This window comes from Thermothelomyces thermophilus, chromosome 1, assembly GCF_000226095.1.
Source record: "Thermothelomyces thermophilus ATCC 42464 chromosome 1, complete sequence".
Classification (NCBI taxonomy): Eukaryota; Fungi; Ascomycota; class Sordariomycetes; order Sordariales; family Chaetomiaceae; genus Thermothelomyces; species Thermothelomyces thermophilus.
The window spans coordinates 5,096,047-5,118,684 of NC_016472.1; the positions used below are offsets into that span (position 1 = coordinate 5,096,047).

General features: G+C 56.0%; 7 protein-coding genes across 7 annotated transcripts; 3 read left to right on the plus strand and 4 right to left on the minus strand.

Moving 5' to 3' along the window:
- Positions 1–663: 663 nt before the first annotated feature.
- On the minus strand, positions 664–4,497 carry MYCTH_2076293 (uncharacterized protein; the record flags this gene model as incomplete). Its single annotated transcript, XM_003659542.1, has 3 exons — positions 664–2,550; positions 3,631–3,753; positions 3,808–4,497. The coding sequence occupies 3 exons, from the start codon at positions 4,492–4,494 to the stop codon at positions 1,042–1,044; spliced, it is 2,319 nt and encodes a 772-aa protein (XP_003659590.1). The 3' UTR covers positions 664–1,041.
- A 3,885-nt stretch (positions 4,498–8,382) lies between these two features.
- On the minus strand, positions 8,383–10,266 carry MYCTH_40990 (uncharacterized protein; the record flags this gene model as incomplete). The annotated part of the gene is made up of 5 exons (XM_003659543.1): positions 8,383–8,682; positions 8,786–9,336; positions 9,440–9,627; positions 9,683–9,831; positions 9,919–10,266. The coding sequence occupies 5 exons, from the start codon at positions 10,264–10,266 to the stop codon at positions 8,383–8,385; spliced, it is 1,536 nt and encodes a 511-aa protein (XP_003659591.1).
- Positions 10,267–11,814: 1,548 nt separating this feature from the next.
- Positions 11,815–13,965, plus strand: MYCTH_2051606 (uncharacterized protein; the record flags this gene model as incomplete). Its single annotated transcript, XM_003659544.1, has 6 exons — positions 11,815–12,421; positions 12,534–12,890; positions 12,973–13,111; positions 13,239–13,441; positions 13,588–13,666; positions 13,803–13,965. 6 exons carry the CDS (start codon positions 11,815–11,817, stop codon positions 13,963–13,965), a joined length of 1,548 nt encoding a protein of 515 aa, XP_003659592.1.
- A 1,786-nt stretch (positions 13,966–15,751) lies between these two features.
- Positions 15,752–16,462, minus strand: MYCTH_2123230 (uncharacterized protein; the record flags this gene model as incomplete). The annotated part of the gene is made up of 4 exons (XM_003659545.1): positions 15,752–15,767; positions 15,842–16,011; positions 16,073–16,153; positions 16,214–16,462. The coding sequence occupies 4 exons, from the start codon at positions 16,460–16,462 to the stop codon at positions 15,752–15,754; spliced, it is 516 nt and encodes a 171-aa protein (XP_003659593.1).
- Positions 16,463–17,910: 1,448 nt separating this feature from the next.
- On the plus strand, positions 17,911–18,675 carry MYCTH_2046431 (uncharacterized protein; the record flags this gene model as incomplete). The annotated part of the gene is made up of 3 exons (XM_003659546.1): positions 17,911–17,943; positions 18,074–18,157; positions 18,226–18,675. Coding segments are annotated over 3 exons (567 nt in total), but the record flags the coding sequence as incomplete, so codon positions are not given.
- An 869-nt stretch (positions 18,676–19,544) lies between these two features.
- MYCTH_2296837 (uncharacterized protein) lies at positions 19,545–20,602 on the plus strand. The gene is made up of 3 exons (XM_003659547.1): positions 19,545–19,712; positions 19,809–19,894; positions 20,033–20,602. The coding sequence occupies exons 1-3, from the start codon at positions 19,673–19,675 to the stop codon at positions 20,363–20,365; spliced, it is 459 nt and encodes a 152-aa protein (XP_003659595.1). The 5' UTR covers positions 19,545–19,672; the 3' UTR covers positions 20,366–20,602.
- Positions 20,603–20,607: 5 nt separating this feature from the next.
- MYCTH_2296840 (uncharacterized protein) lies at positions 20,608–21,925 on the minus strand. The gene is made up of 2 exons (XM_003659548.1): positions 21,744–21,925; positions 20,608–21,678 (listed from the first exon to the last, which is right to left on the minus strand). The coding sequence occupies exons 1-2, from the start codon at positions 21,789–21,791 to the stop codon at positions 20,839–20,841; spliced, it is 888 nt and encodes a 295-aa protein (XP_003659596.1). The 5' UTR covers positions 21,792–21,925; the 3' UTR covers positions 20,608–20,838.
- Between the last annotated feature and the right edge of the window lie 713 nt (positions 21,926–22,638).

Here is a 22,638-nt window from a genome sequence, read left to right on the forward strand (position 1 = left end):
AAGACTCTACTGTGGAGCATAGGGTACAGGATCTCACCGCTTCGCACATAACCCCCGGCATGGTCACGGTCAGGTCGACCCGCCCGCCGCAATGGTAGTATCGGCAGTTACACGAGTACGGCAAGTCATGATGAACTCGTTTACCAAGGGACGTAGGACATTCACGAGTTGCATGTTTGTACAGGACATAATTACATGCCAGTGAAATCCATGCGGTACAACGGAGCACCTAGTGTATTCCTAGGTTTGGGGGACAAATTCATCCAGAGGGACGTACCCCACCCCCTGGAAACCCCTCCAAACGCCCGATACGACTTCTGTTGACCCGGGTGCTGCGGGCGGTGACAAGGCAAGCCCTGAGCACCTTACCCAACCACACCCACCCCACTGGTTTGGTCCCGAGTTGTCGTAGCTAGTGTACGTCCCATGCTACCATACTGCGGGTCCCAAATGACTGGTGTCCGGAGTGGCTTGTGGGATCTGCGTGGTCACCGCCATGAGGCCAGCGTAAAACAGAGTGTGACACGAACTGACGCCGCGCTATCGCACATCCAGTGTTCTCGCCACAGCAACAATTTCGAGACTTGGGGGGCCAGGCATGTGGGGCGTGATGCTGTATCACAGGAAATGGCAAGAGAGCACGAGGGATGGAAGGTTATAGAGGAGGAATATGCGCGGTTGCGCTGTGTATTCCCTGGGGGGCCGTCTAGTTATCCCAGCTGTCTATTTCACAGAAACACCAGAGGCGAGATGCTAAGCCCCGTGTAGACAACAAGATCCCGCCAGCACCGAGAACGATGCATCAGAAATAACGAGAGTGAGGGAGATCCTGCCAACGCCTTGCGGAATAATAAAAGACAAGCAATAAAGGTCAATATCGAACCTAGATGTTTCATGGGCGACTGGCCGGGACATGTGATTAAAAAAAATAGAGAAACCAATCGATAGAGAGTGTGGACGAGTGTGGAACAGAGGCAGAAACTCTGGGAGAAGAAACCAGAGAGCGTGATGGCACGGGGTAGGAGGTGTTGGGTCCAGCCGTCAACCCCTCCGTACGCGGTTCCAGATTCGTCGTATGACCCCCTTTTCTGTCGTGGTCCCGTTCCAGTGATCGAGTTCGGGGAATTTTTCGAGGCTGTTATAAGCTCCGTTTCCGTTATAGGCAACCCTGTTCTCCGCCGCCAAAGATGCCAGAGCCGTTGGCCGCCGGGCGTGTTGCTGGTAGACATACTTCTGCTGCTGCCAGCCGTATATCTCATCCTCGTGGGCGCGGAGATCGGGTCGCGTAAGAGTCATCCGCAGAGTCATCTCGCGCGAGGTTGCTGGAGCTTGGGCATAAAAGGCGCCCTCTGGAGTCTTTCGGCCAATATCCCTCCCAGAAAGAAGAGTGGCTGAGGCAAACCTCGCGTGACGCGGGCCGGTAGTTCGGTGCTCCAAGGGCTCTGGGGTTTTCGGAGAGTCGGGATCAGCCACTGATGCATGGTCACTATAGAGTGACACATTGTCGATGTCTTCCTCGTCTTCGTCCTGATCGGCTAGGAACGTTTGCATGTCAAGAGAGGCATCCGCCACTCTCTGCTTGGTTTGGCCCGAGAGGCCCCCGCCATCCGCATTGAATGGCGAAGCGGCCGAGAGCACGTCAGTCGACGGAAATCCAAACTCGACTGCCTCGTCAAACTTCTGCGGCGAAGCCAGGTACACCCTCAGCTTGAGTCGGGCTTCAGGGTCTTGGTAATGTGCCGCGGACGGATCAATCGCCGCAACCGGCGGTTGAGACACATGTTTTGGTGCGATGAGAGACAAAGCGCGTGACTTGCGTCTCGCGTGGGATGGCCCGTCGGAACTGCTGCTGCGGATCGGCGGCGACTTCGTCGGAGCCACCGCCTCTCTGGTCACGGGATCTGCCGAAGAAACCGAGTTTCGACGGCCAAACGGAATCTTGGATATCGAAATGCGCCGGCGGAAGGAGGGACGTTGTTTCGTCGTCGGCGTGCCCTCTCGTAAATTTGCGTGGTAATCGTCCAAGAAGAGTCGCAGATCTAGATCTTCCTCCTCATCTAGCCACCGAAAGCTCTCGAAAAACGACCGGGGTACATGGCCATTGGCGGACTGATCGACATCTTTCCTGAGACTGTCCTGCGAGTCCATACTGTGGCGAGACGGCGACAGTGGCGGGGTGAGTACGTCAACGGTCGTGGACGGATTCCTCCTGTTGGCCTGCTTATTGAACTTATATACGGCCTCGTCGGCCGCGTCAAGAATGACGCTCGCGCGATGGCGCATGGCAGGGCGAGCCTTGTCCTCACGACAAGGCTTTTCTTCACGCGTTGCTTCTTGCAGACCGGCGCACAATGGCGGCGAATCGGAAGCGGACGAATGCAACTCGGCGACGGATCCGCGGCGGGATCGACCAACAACATCCTCCGAAGGACTGCGATCCCTGCGGGGGTTTCGACGCTTGAAATTCGAGATGTCGTCGTAGTGCTGGGAGATACCTTCAACAAGACAGGCGTCTTGAGCGAACCGTAACCTTTCGAGTGTCGAAAAATACTGGAGGTGGCTCTATTAGTATCAGGGCAGCCAGGAAGAAATCATGAGTGTCCGAGGTTTGCCGAGTACGGTCACTCAATGGGCCGGGAAAAAATATCAATCACAGCTTGTGTAGATCGGGGCCAAGTGTGGGTAGCTGTTTGTACATCGTATGCAGGAACGCCCCCCAGCTCGCGCCAACAAGGTAATCATCAGAAGGGGCGCCAAGATAGGTAAGTATCGTGTAAGGAGCCTGCAGGCCCTCGGGGGAAAGAACCCCTCAATGCCACCGAGCAAATAGGTAGCTCGCTCTCGACACGAGACCACCGCACCTGAGATGCATGTGCATTGACTATGCATTTGATCACACTGCTACCCACGCCTGGCTGCTTCTTGCCGCGACACGCGTCCGCTTGCGCAAATCACCACTTGGTGGAAGAAGCAAGGACAACCCGATCTCTTGCCGCGGCCCAGCAGATGCTTGACATGGAGAATTGTTCGTGACCAGTCCGGTTGGCTGCTGGATAGTTATCCAGCAGAGTGCAGCATCGCAAAGAAGCAAGAAGCGGCTGGCCCAAGCTCCCTCTGGTTCCCCCCGCACTCGAGGGCCGGGAAGCCGGGATACCCGCATCTGGAGATCCCCAGCTTTGGGCAGGCACACTCCCTGTTCAAGCTGCGGGCTGAGCTCAAAATCGCGGCGGTTCCATATCCCCTTTCGTTGTCATCGACCTAACCACCCGCAGTTGCCGTGATGGCTCAGAACCTTCATGCTTCTCGTCCAACCAAGCTCGTGCAACGTATAGGGTGCCATTCAGAGCCACCATTCGGAGCCACATGTCCTTCAAGGGAGCGTTTCCCATTGGTTGCGAGACGTGCAATTGTGAACTCGGCTGCATTCTCCAGCACTTGCGGGACGAATCAATGGTGGGAGAAGGGGATGGGGGCGGCAAAAAAAAAAAAAAAAAAAAAAAAAAAAAAAAAAAAAAAAGCGCCAAACCGAGGACAACACTGTTGCCCGCACGCCGTCACAGGAACTCGAATAGCTTTGTGCGTCTGAAACGGGACACAATGGGTTGGGAAGAAGAAACGGTTTCCACACACCTTTCTCTGTATTGCTAGCGGGAGAGCCTCAAACTCCTCTCGCGTCATTTGAGGGACAGCTGCTTGAGCCTGTCGTTTCTGGGTGCTGCTTGACCTCGAAAGAACATTTCGTTTTGAGCTGCCCTTGCTCAGTTTGCGATCCTCGGGGCGGTGATTCCCTTTTTTTGACTTGTGCACCTGCTCTTCCTTGTGCCGGTCTTGCTTATGGGTATGGTGTTGCCGCTTCGCCCAACACGCAAAATTTAGTGGACTCGCTGTCCGGTCGCTCTTGCCGCTCTCTGCTGAGCACGGAGGTAGTTGGGTGGTACCGTCGAATCTTGGATCAGCAGCATCATCGGTCAAAGCGAAGTAGCCGGATGTCGTGGAAGATGGGAACCGATGCTCGGTGGGAGCATCAAAGATCTGGCCGGGCATGATGGACCGCGCGTCGTGGGTCTCGGTGCCAGAGTCGGATGACCGCAAACTAAAGAAACCACTTGACCTCGATACCAAAGGAGAGAGGTAGAAGGTATCGGAAAGCAAGACGCAGTCGGCTTGAGGGGCGAGGTTTGGGTCGCGGCTTTGGCAGGTATCGCGATCCAGGAAAAGTTTCCCAGGACAGCTTCCGTGAGATACGGTGGTGGAAGAGCTGCTGATGAGGAATCGGAAGCCTGGTGAAGCTGCCCGGGGCGTCAAGGGTCCTTCTTCCAGCAACGGATAGGCCGATGGGGAAGCTACCCCTGCGTCTTCCTCTCGAATGAGCGGCGGCATGCCGCCAATGTCGTGGGCGGCGTCAATGACAGCCATCGCTCCACCGAGGATCCCTGGAGTAGCCCATCCGGAAATAGTGCCATCACGCGTTGGGGCTTCTTGTGTGGGTGCCATTAGTTATTGCTGGCCATCTCGCTACTGGCTGCCGGGCGTGCCCCTGGTGGTTTTTCAAGGGCCCCTCCAGTTGAGAGCGCGCTCCTCTGCGAGCCAAGACCTGGAACGCCAGGAACCGACAAGGGTCACCTAGCTCAGCCTCCAGATCCTCCCACAAATCGAACACAAGCGATGCTTCGGGGTGCGGGCCACAGAACCAACCGTTGGCAAACTGGAGGGGTGCTGTCGAGAAGCGTCAGACGGCACACACGCCAGTAATCAGGTTGCTTTGTACTCCGGCCGCAGGCATGAATTAACCGGTCGAAACTTTGGGTCGCGCAAGGTGATGCATAAACGAACCACTTGTTCTATTTGCTGGACGGATCCGATGTTTTGGCAAAAGGAAAGAGACGGGCAAATCAGGAGCTATCGGGTTTCCCCCCGTCAAACGACAGCACGCAACGCGTGGGCGGCTAACGAAGCCACGGCATCCGAATTGAACAATGTATACACTAGTGTACAGAGAGTGAAGTGGAGGAGCTAGTTACCTTGTTGCCACCTTCTGTGTCGCCCAGGTGTAGTCGACAAATGCTGGGCAAGGCCGCAATTAATTGCCTCGAAGTGAGATAGGATGAAGCACGAGGGAAGGAGCCTTTCCAGCAACTCCATGCACGCCCATTGCAGGCTAGATTCCCCAATGGGTCTCTCTCGGAACTCTTCTTTGCCCACAATCCATCCGAGCTCTCCACTACACGGCAACGTCATTGTGTGTTTTCGCTGTATTGTTTGTCTCAAACCGGCTCGTTCCATAGCGAATTGGGCACACAATATCCCGAGATTAAAAAGAATATCCCAGGCATGGAGTCCGTCCGACATGCAGAATGCCATACAGAACCCACCAGAAGGATTGCTCCGGCTTCAGTACATACATACGGAGTACATCACTGCTTGTTACCAGTGCAGGTCCTGTTCGAGTCGTCTCTGGCAAGTGGAGCGCGTGTTCTGAACACCTGAAACGAACGTTGTCAGCAATCCCGCTCTCCACATGCATGGATAGACAGGTAGTGTACGTCGTATGTACATACGAACCACTTCAACGCGACTTCAAGCATGTGGACTAGACGCTCTTCGGCCTCGGAGGGCGTGTCCAACGTCGGTCCGGATCGTTTGTGGGTTTGTCTTAGATCCAACGCCACGCCTCACACGTGGCAGCCGACAACTCAAGCTTGGCCGCACAGCATGGCTGCATTTTTTTTTTTTTATTTTTTTTCTACGATCTGAAACGACAGGCAGCGGCACAAGACGAACGGCTCATGCCGCAAAAGGCAAGCCGTTGGATTGACCGCCTTTTGCCCTTCAAATTCAGCAATCCGATCTCCATTGAGAGTCTGGCCCAGACCTGTTCTCTCCACTCCGCAAAACAGGTCCCGGCCCTTGGCGCCCGAGACGCGCTTCTTTTACGACAAGATTATGAGCAATTGACAACAACGTTACAGCTTGGCCGGGTGTGTGTAATCCGCCCAAAGATGCATCGCGATCAGGAATATGTAATCTGAAGCCCCGCGCAAACATACCGAGTCTGAGAAGACCCCTGTCCTCCGTCACCGCTTGCAGAACAGGGCTGCTCCGCAAACAAAGCTCGCGTTCCGTCCAACCGCATGCTTGACTCGGCCCAGCCGTGTCGCTTACCAAGATGACGAGGGACGCGTTCAGCCATCGAGTGGTTCAGTGAAACCATCCATTTAGGCGAGATTTTGGAGTGGATGTCACGAACACGGAAGATCTGTCCCACCTCCTTCCAGAACACAGGCATTGCATCACCCAATTACCCCGCCTATCCCGGAACTCCGGCGGGGGAGCTTGCAGTTACTGATAAACCTGTTGATGTTGGCACTAGCCCTTATTTTAGGGGCTGAGCGAGACAATGCAGGAACCCGTTCCAGAATGCAAGAGATGTTGCAATTCGCGCAACCTCATCGATGATTTAAATGCTATTGAGGCGGGGGAAGCCATGATAGAGCCAGAGAATCGAATTAAGCACAGTTGAAGGCGATATGAAGCATTTCGTACAAAAGTATTGCGCGGTTTGAGACGATGTTCAGCTTTTTTTTTCTTCGCGCTCCCAGAATTCTGGCAGTCCACCAGCAAGGCTGATAGCTGCGAATACACCACGTACAGACAGAGTTCATGAATCGCACTGGACACAGCATCATCATTCTCGGTGCACCGCCGAGTCGAGCAGGAGTCTAGAAGGAATCTTACGGCCTTGGAAGGAATCTAGGCTTCTTCTACCTAGCGCCTCGTCGACAGGGCTACGGTTGCATCCACCCCACGTATTGCAGCATGGATATGCGACTTTGTGACTGCGTCTAAAGGTGCGTACTAGTACGTACCCGACTTCGTAGGGCAGGTGATTTCCGAGGGATTGTCATTGGCTCATCAGAGGGGAGGCGGCCAGGCTTTTAGTTGCAGGGAACCGATGTCCGGCAACTGCCGCTCAACAGGAACACTACTTCCCAAAAAAGCAACGACGCTTGTTGTTGCCCAGGCTCACACACGACAGCACAACTTGGGCTGGCGCAGCCGTGGACCTCGCCGTGTAGCACAGTCGCGAACCTGGCTTTTTTCTTTTTTTTTTTTCCTTTGCCGCAAAATGACAATCTCCTGACCTCGAAACCAGGTTTGGTCTGCCGCCTAGGTTTCCCGCTTGATCCGGTTTGCGCGAGCGCTTTCGGAGCCACTACTATGTACACTAGATGAGCTCGTCATTTCACTCACGCCATGGGGCACCACAATACTCTACCCCCTGCCGCCTCCGAATCCCGATGCGGAGCTCTCGAACATCGCGCGTTCCCCGTCGCTTCGACCGACACGAAGTATAGTAGAGCATTCAGGCGAGATACAACGAACTCCACACCGAGCCTGGTGTTCCTGGGAAGCACTGATGATTACACGCAACAGTCGGGAGAAGCCTGAGAACGCTCCGAGGTTGTTCTCATCGATCCTGCTGTGTAGGTAGCAGGCCTTTCCGGATCCCGTCTCGATGGAATGCATACGACCTACTATGGAATGAGTACCGATTGGTGGGTCAGCCGGGCCGAGTGGGGCCGCCCAGTTGACCTCCGGGCTGCCGTTGGGTGGGGCAATGTGTCTCCGGATGCAATATCTCAGAAGTCAGGTCTCTGCGGTTATCCAAGACACTCAATCGGGTCGGCAAAGGCCCGCGAGCTTGGGTGCGTACGAAGGTTTGGTACCTTGCTTGAAAGGACATCTACCTTCCTACGGTTTCGCCCTGTCGCGTGGCAGTCCAGTCGTTTTGATACCTCTCCCCCCTTGGTTGTTGTCAGGAGCGCGGGAGCAAAAAACGGCACGAGAGAGCCCCGAACTCCTCGTCTTCTTCTCTTGATAGAGACATGCGGCAGATCATGGGGCTCTTGATAAGCCACAACCCCTCCATGTCTGGCAGGACGCTTAAATGTACGCTTCAGCCAGTAGTCGAAGAGCACCGTTCGCTTCCCCAAGGCTACAAGCAAGGAGGACGGGGGAAGCTGAAGAGATGGTGCACTGGGATACCAGGTAATTTTTTCCTTCTTCTCATTCGTATTTCTTTTAATTCGTATTTCTTTTTCTTTGGTCAGTTGGTGCTAGTAACCGATAAAGCGCATCGAATCCACAGAAGAGACGCTCCATCTTCAATCAACGGCTACGTGACGGTCAATTCGGCACGATTAACCTCTACTACCTATCCGTCTTTGACATCCCGGTTCATGAATAACGAGCCTTTTTTTTTTGGTGGCACAGCCCAGAGCTAACGAGACGGTCAGTTCCAATGCCAACCCGACCATATACTCCGTATGCGAATGTCATCTTGGCCTGGAATGGATCACCCTGTCTGGTATAGGAGATCCCCTAGGAGCCCGTATTCCCAGGGAGCGAGTCGACGGGGTCGTAGTACTCGTACACCTTGTTCTTCTTGTCGCGCCCGGTAATGGCCGGGGCTTTATAGCGCGAGACGCCCGTGGCGCGGTCGTACGACTCAAAGGAGCATGCCAGGCGCTTCCCACCGCCGCCGGGCAGATCGACAACAAAGGAGGGCATCATGAACCCAGCAATCGACCCCCGAAGTTTTGCCTCCAGATCCAGGATGGTCTGCAGCGGCGTGCGCAGGTGCTCAACGCTCTTCACCATGTCGCACTGGTAAACATAGTACTGTCCGGAGTTAGCGTCAGGTCGCCCAGCGAACCCAACCGGCGGGGCGAAGCCCGAGTGGCAGACAAGGAGAGGATAGAAAAGATGAAGAAGACGAACTCACGGGGAAGATGTTGTTGTCGGCCAACCTCCGAATCAGCGTCCCCATCGTCTCCACATCGTCGTTGACCCCCCGCAGCAAGACGGTCTGATTCCGCACCACGACGCCTTCCTCGAACAGGCGCTGGCTCGCGCGCTCCGTGACCCACGAGATCTCGGCCGGGTGGTTGAAGTGCGTGTGCCACGCGACCGCCTTGCCGGCCCTGCGCGCCTTGTCGGACACGCGGACGAGCGCGTCGGCCCAGGCGTCGGCCCCGTCCAGCACGCGGCCCGGCGCGACGGCGAGGCCCTTGGACGCGAACCGGAAGCGCCGGACGTTGGGCAGCGCCACCAGCCGCTCCCCGATCAGCGTCAGCTGCTCCGGCGTCAGGTAGTACGCGTCGCCCCCCGACACCACCACGTCCGACAGCCCCGGCTGCGACCCGATGTACGCCAGCGCCTCCTCCCACCGCCGCCGGCCCGGCTTGAGCGACGCCTTGGACACGGTCGCCGTGTCGGCCCCCACGGCGTACGAGCGCGTACAAAAAGTACAGTAGGTGGGGCAGACGGATGTTGCTGGCTCATCATTAGTTTTTTTTTTCTCGGCCCAGGGGGTGGAGAAGGGAAGGGAGTGGAGAAGGGAGAGGGGGGGAGGGGAGGGGGGTTAAAAAAAACCTACGGAGGAAGAGAGCTTTGTCGGGATACCGGTGAACGAGGCCCTTGACGGGCGAGTCGGCCTCCTCGTGGAGCGAATCGAGGGTGAGCTTGGGGTGGTCCGGCAGCATGCGTGACTTGAGAGGGAGGAACTGGCGAACGATGGGATCATTCCGCGGGTCGTGCCAGTTGATTCGGCTCAGGATGTACGGGCTGTCAAAATGTCAGCGGCGCTCGCTTCGCTCCTGAGCCTCTTGGGAGATCTCACGTCATCCGCACGGCCATGGTGGCAGCCGTGATGCCCTCAAAGACGTCCTGGATAAACTGGTCGCGAGTCTGCGCGCGGCCGTCGGGCTTGTCGGACGGCACCTCGTCGGGAAGAACGGCTTGCAAGAATTTGAGAAGCTGTGGCTTGGTCTCGACCATGTTCTTGGTCTAGCAACGCGGCGTGAGAAAAAAGGCAACGGTCGACAGACAGACAGACAAAAGCCGGTCCGGACTTACGCTCCAACTATACGACAGAAACTCTCTGGCCGAGACATCGCTCCATAGCGGCACCTTGCGCCAGAACTCGTCGCCGGGTTGTTGTTGTTGTTGTTGTTGTTGTTGGTGTTGGACAGCGCTCGCAACCGGTCGTACTGACGGAGGTGCTTCTCCGCGGGAGGCTGTCGAGTGAAAAGCCCGGCGTTGGAGATTGGTCTTGTTGCTGTCAAGATTATTGCTGGTGTCGGCGATCTGGGCCTGAATCGTCGGAACAGAGTAGCCGACTGGCGGTGCCGAAACTAATCTGGTGGCTAAGATTCTCGGGCCGTGGCCGAAGATGTCCCTCAGCGGCGACGTAGAAAGGAGCATGTTGGCTCTGTGGCTGGTCGGAATGCAGGTGAGTGGTTGAGAGGTTTGCCCTTTCCTCCTTTGATGGCTTCTGTTTTGATGGTTTCTGCCTGACCACTTCTCCGGGAATAGTATAGTTGATGAACCAGCTCAGGATCTAACTAACGTTTCGCCTTCTGCCAGTTTGAAATTTTTTTTATCAAGACAACCTTGAGCCACAATTCCAGCTGTATTCGAACGCGAATGGAATGCCCTTTTAAACACACCTGCCCACCTGCCCACCTGCCCACCTGCCCTGTCCTCAAGCCAGCGCCTCTTTCATCCGATGTGTCGTCGACGGCAGGGCAGGGCAGGGCAGGGCAGGGCTCTAGCCACAAAACGCTGGGAAGCAGTGGAAGCAGTGAAAGCAGTGAAAGCAGTGAATGAAGGCAGCAAGTGCCACAATTGTGCTTTGTGCTTGTCCTCCCCCTGTTGCATTCGGACTGCAGTTGGACCTGACAAACGGTGTTGCGCAATAACCTTTCGGAGGGTTCACGGTGCAGTTTGAGCCGTGCGGATTGCTCTGGAATGAGGCGGCCCTCTCCCCCCCGTCGGCCTCCCCCGGCCCCCTGGTAAATGGCAAACTCTGAGGCCGGCGTTAGTCGTCGGGCAGTCTTTCGGGTCCGAAGCGCCCAATCCGGTCCTATCACGGCAGATCCGCCGTCTGCCGTCTGATCACCCGGTTTGATGGACACCGCACCGCCAATGACGGCCCGGGAGGAACGGGCCTGGATCTGTTCTCAACCTACAGCTGGTGTTAGTGTGGTGTTGGTGATGTTGCTAACCGGCCACAGGACCCCCTCTCGGATGCCCTCCGACCCCCGCTACTCGATCCACCTCGGCTCAACTCAGTCCTTTTTTGGCCAACAGTCGGGGCGAGAGAGCAGGCGGTGGCTGTTGAGACGTAGAACAAACCACTCTCTCAGAGGATGGCGTCTTGCTAGCTCTGTCTCAACTCCCCTTGCTTCGCCTTCCCAATGGAGCCGGAAGTTTGTGTTTGCCGCCAGCCAATAACACCCAACCGTTCGGGGAGGATATTGTTGCTCTGCCCGCGCACTGTTAGTAGCAGATTTCCCCCCTTCTTCACTAGATAAACATGGACGCGGCGGGGTGGGAGGGAAGCTGGTGGATATTTAGGTTGGGGGGTTAACAGCTCCTTCTGGAGGAGCTCGGGTTCATCAAGAGAGAGCAACCTTCCCCAAGCCGTCATTCGACTTACAAAAGATTAAGTTGGACCATTGGACCTTTTCTTTTCTTTTCTTTTCCTTTCTTTATTTTCCTTTCTTAGACATACCGCACCGACGTGCCAGGCGCCTTTCTACTGCGTACGTCAGGGGAACGTCTTGGCCGAGAACACGCCATCCCCAAGAAGCTGGAGGCTCCTGTCGTGTTATAAGCTAGTGACGCCACGATGGATGAGGTGTTTCGACCTGGCACTGGCTCGAGCAGCGACAAGACGGCCGGGTGCCGATCCGAGACTGGGTGAGTAAACGGAAGGAATCCGAGAGCAATAGGGACTGGGGAAAGACGATGCGAAACAGCCAAAAGAAAGAAAGTGAGCTCAAACTGACGGCGATATGTCCGGCTGGGACGCAAAACAACCCCCCCCGGGCCCACCAACAAAAAAGAAACAGCCAGTCTCCTGTTGCGGGCCCCGCCAGCAGTTCTCCAGCGACGCCACCGCCACCGGTCTCAGTAGACAAGACGGGGCCACGTCCCGGGAGCGCGGAAAAGGCGGAAGCATCAGCGGCACCGAGAAGAAGACAGCCGTTCGACTGGGGGGGAGTCCGGCCCTGGAAGGTCGCCCTGGGCTGCTTCGCACTCACGGTGCCCACGTACGGCCTTCTGAGCGGCATCGGCCTGTTCCAGACGTACTGGCACCAGACCGTGCTCGCGGGCCACTCCGAGGCCGACATCGCCTGGATCATCTCCCTGTTCGGCTTCCTCGACTGCCTCCTCGCCGCCCCCGCCGGCGTGATGCTGGACCGCTACGGCTGCGGTGGTCGCGGAAGCGGGCGGCTGTTGCTGCCGCTTGGGTCTGCCGTCTACGCCGCCGCGTTCGTCGCGCTAGCCTGGTGCCGCACCTACGCGGCCTTCATGGCCTGCATGGCGGTGGCCGGGGCTGCTGCTGGTATGTGTAACATTACATACAGTGGCAGATCCTCTCAGATGGTGTAAAGTTGGGGGGCGGGTTTGGTTTTCTATTGGTAGATCCTGGCGCTAACGTGGGAGGGTGTGAGTTTTATTAGCCGTGCCGACGACCATTGCGTTTACCGTTGTCGGCCAGTGGTTCGACAAGCGGAAGGGCATCGCAACAGGCTGCGTTACCCTGGGGGCGCCCCTAGGCGGCATCTTCTTCTCCCTGGTGCTGCAGACCCTCTTCGACAGGTACCCCTGGCGGACTGCCGCGCTCGTGCTGGCGGCCGTGTTGGCTGCGTTTCTGTTGCTGGGCATACTGCTTGTCGAGTCCAACCCATCGTCCTCTCCCGTCCAGGGGGTGCGCGACCTAGGACAGCAGGCAGCGGGAACGGGACGCTGCCGTCCCCGGGAGATCCTCCAGATCCTGAGATCCCCCAAGTTCTGGCTCATCAGCTTTGCCCTTTTCGGTGAGGCCCCCCCTTCTCCCTTCCCCCCCCCAAAAAAGTATAACAACCGTGTCGGTGCCGCTCCATGTACGGAGTAACGTAGGCACATCCCAACTGACCCGGCACTTGAAAACCACAGCATACGAGCTGGTCCTCTTCATCCAGTGGGGGTCAATCCCATCGTATGCCGTCGCGGCAGATGTCGGGAACAAGCAGTTCTACTTGATGATGTCTTACAACATGTATGCCCCCCCCTTTCTCTTCCAGTCCCGTCGGATTCTCTTTTTGAGTGTTGTTTCTTGGCTGAAGCAGTGCGGAAATCCTGGGTGTGTAAGCCGTACAATACGCTAACCAGAGACAAAACCGCAGTGGCGCCGTTGTGGGCAGGACTGTCCCCCCCTGGCTGTCCGATCGGCTGCTCGGCCCACTCAACGCCACCATCGTAATGAACGGTTTCACCCTCCTCGCCGTGCTGGCAATATGGTTACCTCTCGGGGGTTCCTCTGTTGCCGCTCTGTTCGTTGTGGTTGTGCTCATGGGCATCGGCACGGGCAGCTTTGTCCCACTCGGCGGTAAGGGGCTTCTTCTTCTTCTTCTTCTTCTTCTTGTTCCCCCTCCTTCCTCAGCCCTCTCACACTACTTCCCCCTCCCCCACCACACTAGACAACACGGTTTCTCATTAGATGGACGGGTGTGCTGATATGCAGGTCACCACAAGTCTCGTGCATCAACGCGCTCTGCAGAAGCGACAACGCCGGAACCTGGCTGGGATCCGTATATAGCATCGTTTCGTTCGCGTAAGTTGCGCCACCCATTGCCGAGCTCCCACAGAACATGCACGCACACACCCACACATACACACATACATCTACACACATACATCTACACACGTACACCGTCTTCCTAACCTGACCCCTTCCCCGCCATCCTTAGGACGTTGATCGGGAACCCGGTATCGGCCGCCATCCTCACCCGTTACCACCCCAGCGGCCTATTGGTTTTCCTCGCCGCGGTGCTGCTGTCGGGGATGATCAGCGCGGCCGCCCTCCGGTGGCTGTCCCACGGCCGACGGTGGCTGCTCAAGGCTCGGGTCTGAGAGGTTTGGCTGCAACGAGGGAGCGGGCCAACAACCACTACGGATGGCCCGGCCGAGCTGGACGAGCGATGCTCGAGGGAACATGCTTGCGCGACATAACAGCGTGTCTCTGCGGAGCGTATACTTCGCACATACGAACACATACAAACACGTTGAACACGCTAGTTAGATGCCGCCACAAGGCTTTTTTTTCCCTCAATGTGCCTCGCGCCGGGCGGGGAGAACCAGAAGCTTGGCGCCGAACTCCTTTTTCTTTTTCCGTCGGGGGTGGAGAGGAATCCCGACACGCCTTGCTTCCGTTCTTCCCGTGAAGATCTTCTTGTGCAGGGATGCTACTTTCCACACGGCTGCATGTCGTTGAGCGAAGCTGATCGGAGAGCAAGTCACACAAAGTATGGAGTACTGTACGGAGTACATCATGGATCGTAGAAGGGGAGGCGGTTTTTTTTTCTTTTTCTTTCTTTTCTTTCTTTTTGGGCAAGCGGCTGATTGCTGGCCGCGGAATCAAGAAGAGGCAGATGGAGCAAGCAGAAGGCAAACAAAAAGAAAAAGCAATACCAATGGGTGGGTTAGCTTCTAGCACCCTGTACGGATGTATGTACATACATACATACACGTATGTACACTAATTATACGGGAGCGGTGATCTGCGAACCCCCCGGATGGAGACGCAGCAGACCCAACTCCTCGGTTTGTGTGACACCACGCAGCAGGTACTGTGTATTCCGAACAGACATACTGCATATACACACTCACACCCATGTATTCCCTACACTTGCCACGCTAGTGGTTCAGCTCGGGGCCAGCTAGGGGGAGTGGGCGGACGGCATTCCCTACCTACACTACGCTAGTATACAAGTATTCTGTGCTGTATGTATGTACACTGCACTCGCTACAGTGTATGCAAATACGAAGTATGTACACTTCTTGGATTCCGCCTCGGTTCTACACCTCCCCTCCGTATGCGGTGTCGATCAGACATTTCCCATGCATTCGGCGAGATCAGGAAGTCCGTTGTCTTGCGAGGAGGTAGATGGTTTGTTGGAAGCCACGGAAACCGCCAGCGCGAGCAACCCAGACTCTGTGATTAACCTCTTTTCCTCGTGGGCCGTGGGCGGGTGTGTGTAAAAACAGAATGACGGTTTGCCCGGCTTCGCTGAGCTCATTCCTGATTCGGAGTCATGTATGGACTCGATCACATCGAGTGCTGGACCTGAGTCCGAGAAGCAATAGAGTATCCGTGCATCCGAACCGTGCGGTCACCACAGAGAGACGGGTCGAATGGTTTTTTTGTTTTGTTTTGTTTTGTGGGGAGGGAAGGGGGGCGAGGGAAATCTCAACTTGATTGTCCACATGATCATTGTGTAATAAACTCAGGAAGAGAGAACGCCCATTGTCCCCCCCGGCCTGGGCCTCGAATTCAGACCATTCATCGAAGGATACTTGGGCGCTCAGGAGCCGAATTCCCCGAATCTTCCGAAACAGCGCTTTGGTACCGGGCTCCGCATTCCCACCTACCAGTCCGTAGAAAAATCAGCAACGCATTGTAGTCAGTTGATAGCTGCCTACAACAAGCACTTGTATGAGATAACCTCGGGTGCCGTGCTGGAAACCACGTTCGCATTCCCCTTCAGAGGAAAAATGATGAGAGTGCTCGAAGCCCCTCACTGTAAACTCCAGCAGTGCAGATGCGCAAAGCTGATATTGCCGCTTAGTCTCCCAAGAAGGGCAGAGCAACGTTTGGCCTTCTTCACCAGTTGACGGGTGGCGGCTTCCTGTCGGGTTCCTATGCCTGGAGGCAGCTGCGGCAGGAGTGCATGGTCAGCAAACGCGATGAACGGCCATGAGGCATGGGGGCCGGATGATCAGAGCGTACCCAAGAAAGTCACCGTTGATGCTGCCGATGGCCCACATCTCGCCGACCTCGGTCCGCAAGCCAATGATCCTGACCCGCACGTGGGTGCCCTGCTCGATGACGATGTCGGCGTTGTTGGTGAACTGCGCCGGGGTGGCGCTGGCATCGTATTGGATTTCGTCGGGCATCAGCTGTGCCGTCTGTTAGTGGTCCAAGGACTCATCCTCCGTCGCGAGTCGAGTCGATACATACGTGCGAGGAAACAAACAGACGCAATGGCCCGGCCTGGGCAAAGAAGCCGTGCGGGTTCACCGTCTGGGTGATGGCATCGATCTAGTCGGGTCAGCGAGAGACGAGCGACAGCGCATAAGGAGTCCTCAGTCCTTGTCCTACCACTTCGCCTTTGAACGGCCGCCAGACCACGGCACGATAGCCCACGGTAAACTCGGCCAAGCCGCTCCCGGGGAGAATGCGACCTTCGGACACATCGAAGGTGTCCATGATGGCGATGATATAGTAATCACCGGCACAGGTTCCCTCGACGTCCTTGACCAACTTCGTCGTCACCAGCTCGTGCATGTTCCGCCCAAAGTAGGACGGATGCAGCGTGACGCGCCGCTCGAGATTGTGGAGGAAGAACATTGTGATCGGTCTTGTGGGATAATCGATGATCTCGTTGATGGTCTCGTCTCGGCTAACGGAGCGCTTCCCGCACTTCTTCGCCCGAGCAGGGAGCTGTGAAACGCGGCGGTGGCCTTTTGTTTCGTTTCGCGACGCAAAACGAGAGAGCGAATCGAGTTCGACGACGTCGGCAGAGCAGCGATATTCCGACCTGGAGATCAGAAGTCAAGGCACAAGAAGCACGCCCACATGCTTGCCCTTTCTTCTTCTTTCTTCTGTTCGTTTCTCTTTTTGCCTCGCTCTGACAAATGCGCTGTGTCTATACTGCCCGGCGAAAAATCAAGACCCGCCGTCTTTGATGCGCCGGCGAACAGTCGGGTTTGTTCTTGGGCGAGGCTGACGCATGCAGAAGGGGAGAGAGAAAAGGCTGCAACACTCCCACGATCGCCCCAGGTTTGCCTGCGCTGAGGGAAAGTTCGCGGCTTGAATAAGCTATTGGTCTGTGCGTGTGCGCGCGGGATCAGGAACGGTACTGTACGGATTACAACAACCTTACGGGGTACGTACTGTACATACATACCTGAGGTGGGTAGGGTAATTACACCCGTACTGCGGTCGGGGTGTATGTAAATTAATCCGTCTAGCGAATGTCAAGTGAGCTTTGGATGTTCAGGCAGGCTGCTGTGTGACTAATAAGGGATGCCTGGAATTGCTGAGAGTAGCTCAGACTCCCAGGAGCGTGCTGTCGACCGAGAGACGTGGGATCCTCTGAGGCATAACTAGAATCGAGTGACTTTGGAGCTCTTTCTGGTCCCTTGCACAACCTGAAGGGCAAAAACGCCACAGTTTGGGGTTCGCGACCACTACGAAACAGCAATACACGTATATATATAGTGCGTAGCGATGAAGTCGATTTTCGTTATCCTCGAGATCCCACGGTCACGTCCTGGTTTTGGGAGGAGTTGTCATGTCTAGTGCTCATCGACGTCTCTTCGTGGGGAAGGAAGCTCAGACGACCCGCCATCCGAGGCACAAAGTTTTACAGAGCTGCTTTGCCAAGCCAGCGCCGCAACTTTAGCAGCAGAGCATTGCCCAATCCCGACTTCATCATACTCTTGTCTCTTTGCTCCTCACCCGACCCAAGCAATTCCAACGTAACCCAACTTGACGCAAACTTGTTTTTTTCCTTTCCTTTCCTTTTTTTTCAACTAAATTCCGATCAGCCCCCGACGCTCACTTGGAAAACCCGCAAGTTTGACCTTGCAATCAATACAGACGCTGAAGACTCCCAGGTTTTCCACGGACACGCAGACGCAGACGCAGACGCAGACGCCTGCAAGCGCTCTAGGTGGCATGTGCTAGGCCTGCAGCCGTCGGATGCGATACCAAGTACGAAGTACAAGCCAAGCGGTTCACCCATACTCTCTAAAACCGAGCCCTCTCCTGACATCCAGTGACTTCCCGTCGCCATGTCCTTGAACCTCGAAAAGCAACTCACCTTCGTAAGCCCATCCATCCCCTCAGCCCACACCAGCCCGTTCGCCCCGCAGTCGAGAGGTGCCCGCACCCACCATTACCATGGCGGTCTCTTTATGATACACACCGCGTGTCCAGCAGCTAACCGTAGTCCAGTATGGTGCATACCACCATAACAATGTGAATGTGGCAATTCACATGGTCTGCGTGCCGCTGATTTTGTTTACATTTTTCGAGCTCGTACGCACTACTACTGTTCCCTCCGCCCGCCCCTCACCGCGGCAATGATGTGTTCTGACCAGGCGCAGCTTTCCAACTACGGCCCCTTCTTCACACTGCCGTCGTGGTTGCAAATACCCTATCTTGAGCCGCATCTGGGGACCTTTGCAGCCATGACATGGGGAGGCCTTTACCTGCTCCTTGAACCCGTCGCAGGAGGCGTTCTGGCCGCCATCTGCCTCGGCGCGGCAGCCGGAACCAACTATCTCCGGCTGCAGGATACCGCCAATGCCAACAAGACCTCGCTTGCCGTGTTTGTCGTCTCCTGGATCGCGCAGTTCATCGGCCACGGCAAGTTCGAGGGCAGGGCCCCGGCGCTGCTTGACAACCTCTTCCAGGCCATCTTCCTGGCCCCTCTGTTCGTCTGGCTTGAGCTTCTCTTCATGCTAGGCTACCGTCCGGAGCTCAAGAAGCGCGTCGACAAGGCCGTCGAGATGGAGATCGCCAAGTTCCGCGAGCGGAGAGCGAAGAAGGCCGAGAAGGCCCAGTAGCCGGGCAGCAGCTCTAGACCCCCCCCCGTTCAAGAGGAGACCGATGTCTCGGTGGCCAGAACCATGTGCACAACACGACGCAACGGTTGTCACTAGGCGCGAAGGTTCTGGAACAAGAACGTCCGCCGGGACTGACCGCACATTTTCCTCCATCGGCCGGAGGTGCAGGAACTGAGACCTTAGGTTCAAAGTCAGAGGGCTGTCTGGGAGATTGGGCAAGCGAGATGCCAATCAGCAGCCCCCATGGCAAAACGGATTTGACATACGGATATGCAGGCCGCCATCTATCAGCTCCAGCTTTGACGAATGAAGTACCATACCAGGTATATTGTGGATGGGCAGGCAAGCCAGAGAGAAACAGCAGGATTTAGGACATGTTGATGGCAAAGAAGCAACCGCAGTTTTAAAGAAAAGAGTTCTTTTTTTTTCTTGTTCAAGCAATCGCAATAGCTACAATAGCCAACATGAAACCAGCGCAGACATCAGTCATCGTATTAGTGTGCTGTATGGATTACAGCTCTGCTCTGAAAGCTCAGTGGATGTCTTCGCCGGGTCCCATAATTTTTGTTCGACGCTCAGACCGCGTGTTTCGGGGGCATCGAGTCGTCTTTCAAAGAACAAATACATAGTACTCGACTGACAAAGAAGACGACGGAAAGTGAGCTGCCAGCATTTAAAGCTTATTTTTTTTTCTTTTCACGACGACGTTGCCGAAAGCTGCGACTTTGACGGCCGGCTCAGATTCCCAAAGGAAGTCCTCGTTGGCAGAGACCAGCAGTTTGACACCTTGTCCGTTTGCGAATGCGCTGTCGCGCTGCGCGTCTGGAATCGCCCCACGTTTAACTTCTTCTCCGGTCTCGCGCGAACCAAACGATTCCAGTCAGTCCGATAACATCCACCCACAGTGGCAACCAACCTGTTTCTCTCGCGACCAACGAATTAGCGACACCCGATTCCAGAGAGAAAGAAAGCAGAGTCCGAAACAATGGACATTCCCCTCCAGTGGACGCTCAGCTATCTAAAAGGCATGCTCCCTCTCCTCCCCCCATCACCTCGTCCCGTCTCGCCGCCGCCGGCGGACCGCTCGACACGAAACTAACTAACCCTTTTTGTGAAAACAGACAGCCTACCTCCGGATCTCGTCATCTTTCTCGGCAACGTCCGCGCAGCCCTCCTGCACCCGTCCAGCCCGGTGCACGCCCTGCGCGCCTCGGCGTCGACCCTGCTGGCCGAGATGGGACCGCTGCTGGCGTCGGCCGTCGACGCGCTCGCCGCGCTGATCGCGTCCTCCCCGACGGTCGTGGCCGCCGCGGCCGCGCTCGTCCTCGCCGCGCTCGTCCTGCAGCTCCTCAGCATCGTCCGGCGCCTCATGCTCTTCTGGACCCGCCTCGCCTTCCGCATGCTCTTCTGGTCCGCCGTCGCCCTGCTCGCCTCCGCCGTCTGGCAGCGCGGCGTCGAGAGGAGCGCCAGGGACGCCGTCGTCGCCGCCAGCCGCCTGGCCGGCTGGCTCGCCGGCGCCGCCGACCTCTTCTGGCACGAGTACGAGAAGGCGCGGGAGGCGCAGGCGCGGGCGCGGGCGCAGGCGCAGATGCAGTACCAGGCGCGGGGGTATCGAATGGCGGGTGCGGGTGCCGGCGCCGGTGCCGCATGGGGCGCCGCGGGCGCTGGGTGGCCATGATTCTTACTTGACATCTTGTTTGTTCGTTGTAATTCTCAAGAGCGAGGAGAGGAAGGGAAAGAAAGAAAGGGAATCAAGGGTATTATGGTCAGGATAGCACGCTTCATGATGGTTCTTTCTTTTGGAAAATAGGCTTCGGATCGGCGTCTTGGAGTTTTTTTTTCTCTTTTTATTTTTGGAGGAACATTGTATGGGATAGAGAACTCCAAGATTTCGAGCCTTGCCGCGCATCTACACCATAGTCGTTCGGAATGACATCGACATGATCGCAAAAGCCCAAAAGCCCGCGGAGAGAGAAAAAAAACAAAAAAAAAATACAGGCACAATTTTGTGATCCGGGCGCCGTCGCTATGCAAATCACCTTGGGCCGTTGACCGCAAAAACGAATCCAACCGTGCCGAAACATCAAGCCTGTCTAAACAATCATTTGTTCCCCGACCCTCCCCCGAAACGAAAAGGAAACCAAAAATCATTCATTCGTCCTCATCGTATTCCTCGTCAGCCAGCTCTTTGGGCTCCTGTGCCTCGTGGAACTGTATACAGTCGTCGATGTAGCTGAGAATCGCCTGCACGCTGTCTTCATCGGTGCTGTCGAGTTTCAGGTAGCTGACCATGCTGAAGCTCTCAATGAGGTTGGCAACGGCCGCATTCAGCTGCTTGAAGGTCGCGCCAGACATGATGGCGTCCTTGTCCGTGGGGTCTGCGCTATGGACGTCGACTTTGACTTTTCTCCGCGAGCGATCTGCCGGGTCGTCCTCGAGTAGCGTCGTATCCGGCACGAGGAACCGCTTAAAGTCCTTTTTCCGCATCTGGTCCTTGAGCAAGTCCATCTTGCTCAGGATGTTGAGGTGCGGTATCTCCAACATGATCATGGCGCTCATTGCGCTGAGCGACCCGGCGAAGTACTTTGCGCGATCGATGACGAACGTGGCATCGAGAAGGTACGCGGCGCATAACCGCATGTCCAAGGCTCCCGCCTGCGTGAGGAACTTGATCAGGGTTGGGACGACGGGGACATGGGTGTAGAGTTCGATCTGGCCCGGCATGTCGAAGATGACGAGATATTCTTCCGTCAGAAACTCGAGGGCTTCTGAAAGAAAATCCAGGTTCTCCATTAAGAACTCGAAGCAGTAGAGCAGCCCCCCGTTGGGGCCAAGTTTCAACTCGTCCATCACATCCTCCAGCGAGATCAGGTCTTTAATGTCGAGGTCTGGCGGGTGCTCGAAGTGCTCGGCCGCAGGATCGAGGTTCACGTAGAACGCAGAACGGCGGTTTAGCTGGAGGTGCGTAATGAGGCTTGCGCAGAAGGTCGACTGTCGGTCTCGCCGTCAGAATCCTCGCAAACAGATGCTGTTGAACAAATCGCGATATACGCTACCTTGCCTACCCCCGCGGGGCCCATAACCATCACGCCGTACTTGCTCATGACTGAGAGGTGCTTAGTTTCTTCACGGCGCTGTGGAAGTAACTGGAGTAATGATGATTTCGGAGGGCGTGCTTGTTCAACGTGCCCCTCAAGTTACATGACTAAAGTTCAGAATTCCGCCTGGCAGAATTTCCCAATTTCCCAAGGCGGTTTCTGACTAACCAAACTTTAAAACAGGTACGGAGATTGTATGTATGTATGTACATGTACCACATCGAGGCGCCCGCTCCTCTGTTTGCCTGGCATCGCACTCGACCTCTTGATGAACGCGCCTCATGTACTAGTACTTTTACCTGTTTTGTATTGCTTCTCAGACATCAAACTCTCGTTTTGGCGTCCCGAGTATTTCACAATTGGCGATTGCGACCGGCGACTCAGATCCGTCTTCCGGCAGGGGTATGTATGTACAATACATACATACATACATACGGATGCGGACTGGACTTGCCGTGTTCCAGTCCTTGAGTCTGCCCCTCAGTGGGGAACCTCGATGGCTGGTCTGCAAAAGAGGGGGGGAGGGGCAGCAATGGCGCAATCTGACGAGCAGAGACATCACTAAGACGGCAAAGCGACGAGCCGTGCATGCTACAGAAAATAGGATCAGGTCGGCGTTTGAACATCAGCGGGACATCGGGGAGGTCTCGGAGTACAACGTTCGGAGTACAATCTCAGCCTATAGACAACCGTTCGGATAATGTGCCAGCTGTATTCGGCGTTAATCGGCTTCGCGGAGAGCCACCCTTGCTCCGGTCTCTGTACCAGTTGTTCTAGGTCGCTTCGAAACCCGAGTAAAAGTCGACAGGATTGCCCCGTATTATTTTGTGTACCAGCCATTGCTCTTGGTGGT

Excerpts from the sequence above, each read along its gene's own strand:
- MYCTH_2296837 (XM_003659547.1), top strand. The coding sequence starts at position 19,673 with ATGGACATTCCCCTCCAGTGGACGCTCAGCTATCTAAAAG. Across the intron at positions 19,713-19,808 it reads GACGCTCAGCTATCTAAAAG|ACAGCCTACCTCCGGATCTC; the intron begins GCATGCTCCCTC and ends TTGTGAAAACAG. Across the intron at positions 19,895-20,032 it reads GCCCGGTGCACGCCCTGCGC|CTCCTCAGCATCGTCCGGCG; the intron begins GCCTCGGCGTCG and ends CTCGTCCTGCAG.
- MYCTH_2296840 (XM_003659548.1), bottom strand. The coding sequence starts at position 21,791 with ATGAGCAAGTACGGCGTGATGGTTATGGGCCCCGCGGGGGTAGGCAAG. Across the intron at positions 21,679-21,743 it reads GCCCCGCGGGGGTAGGCAAG|TCGACCTTCTGCGCAAGCCT; the intron begins GTAGCGTATATC and ends CGAGACCGACAG.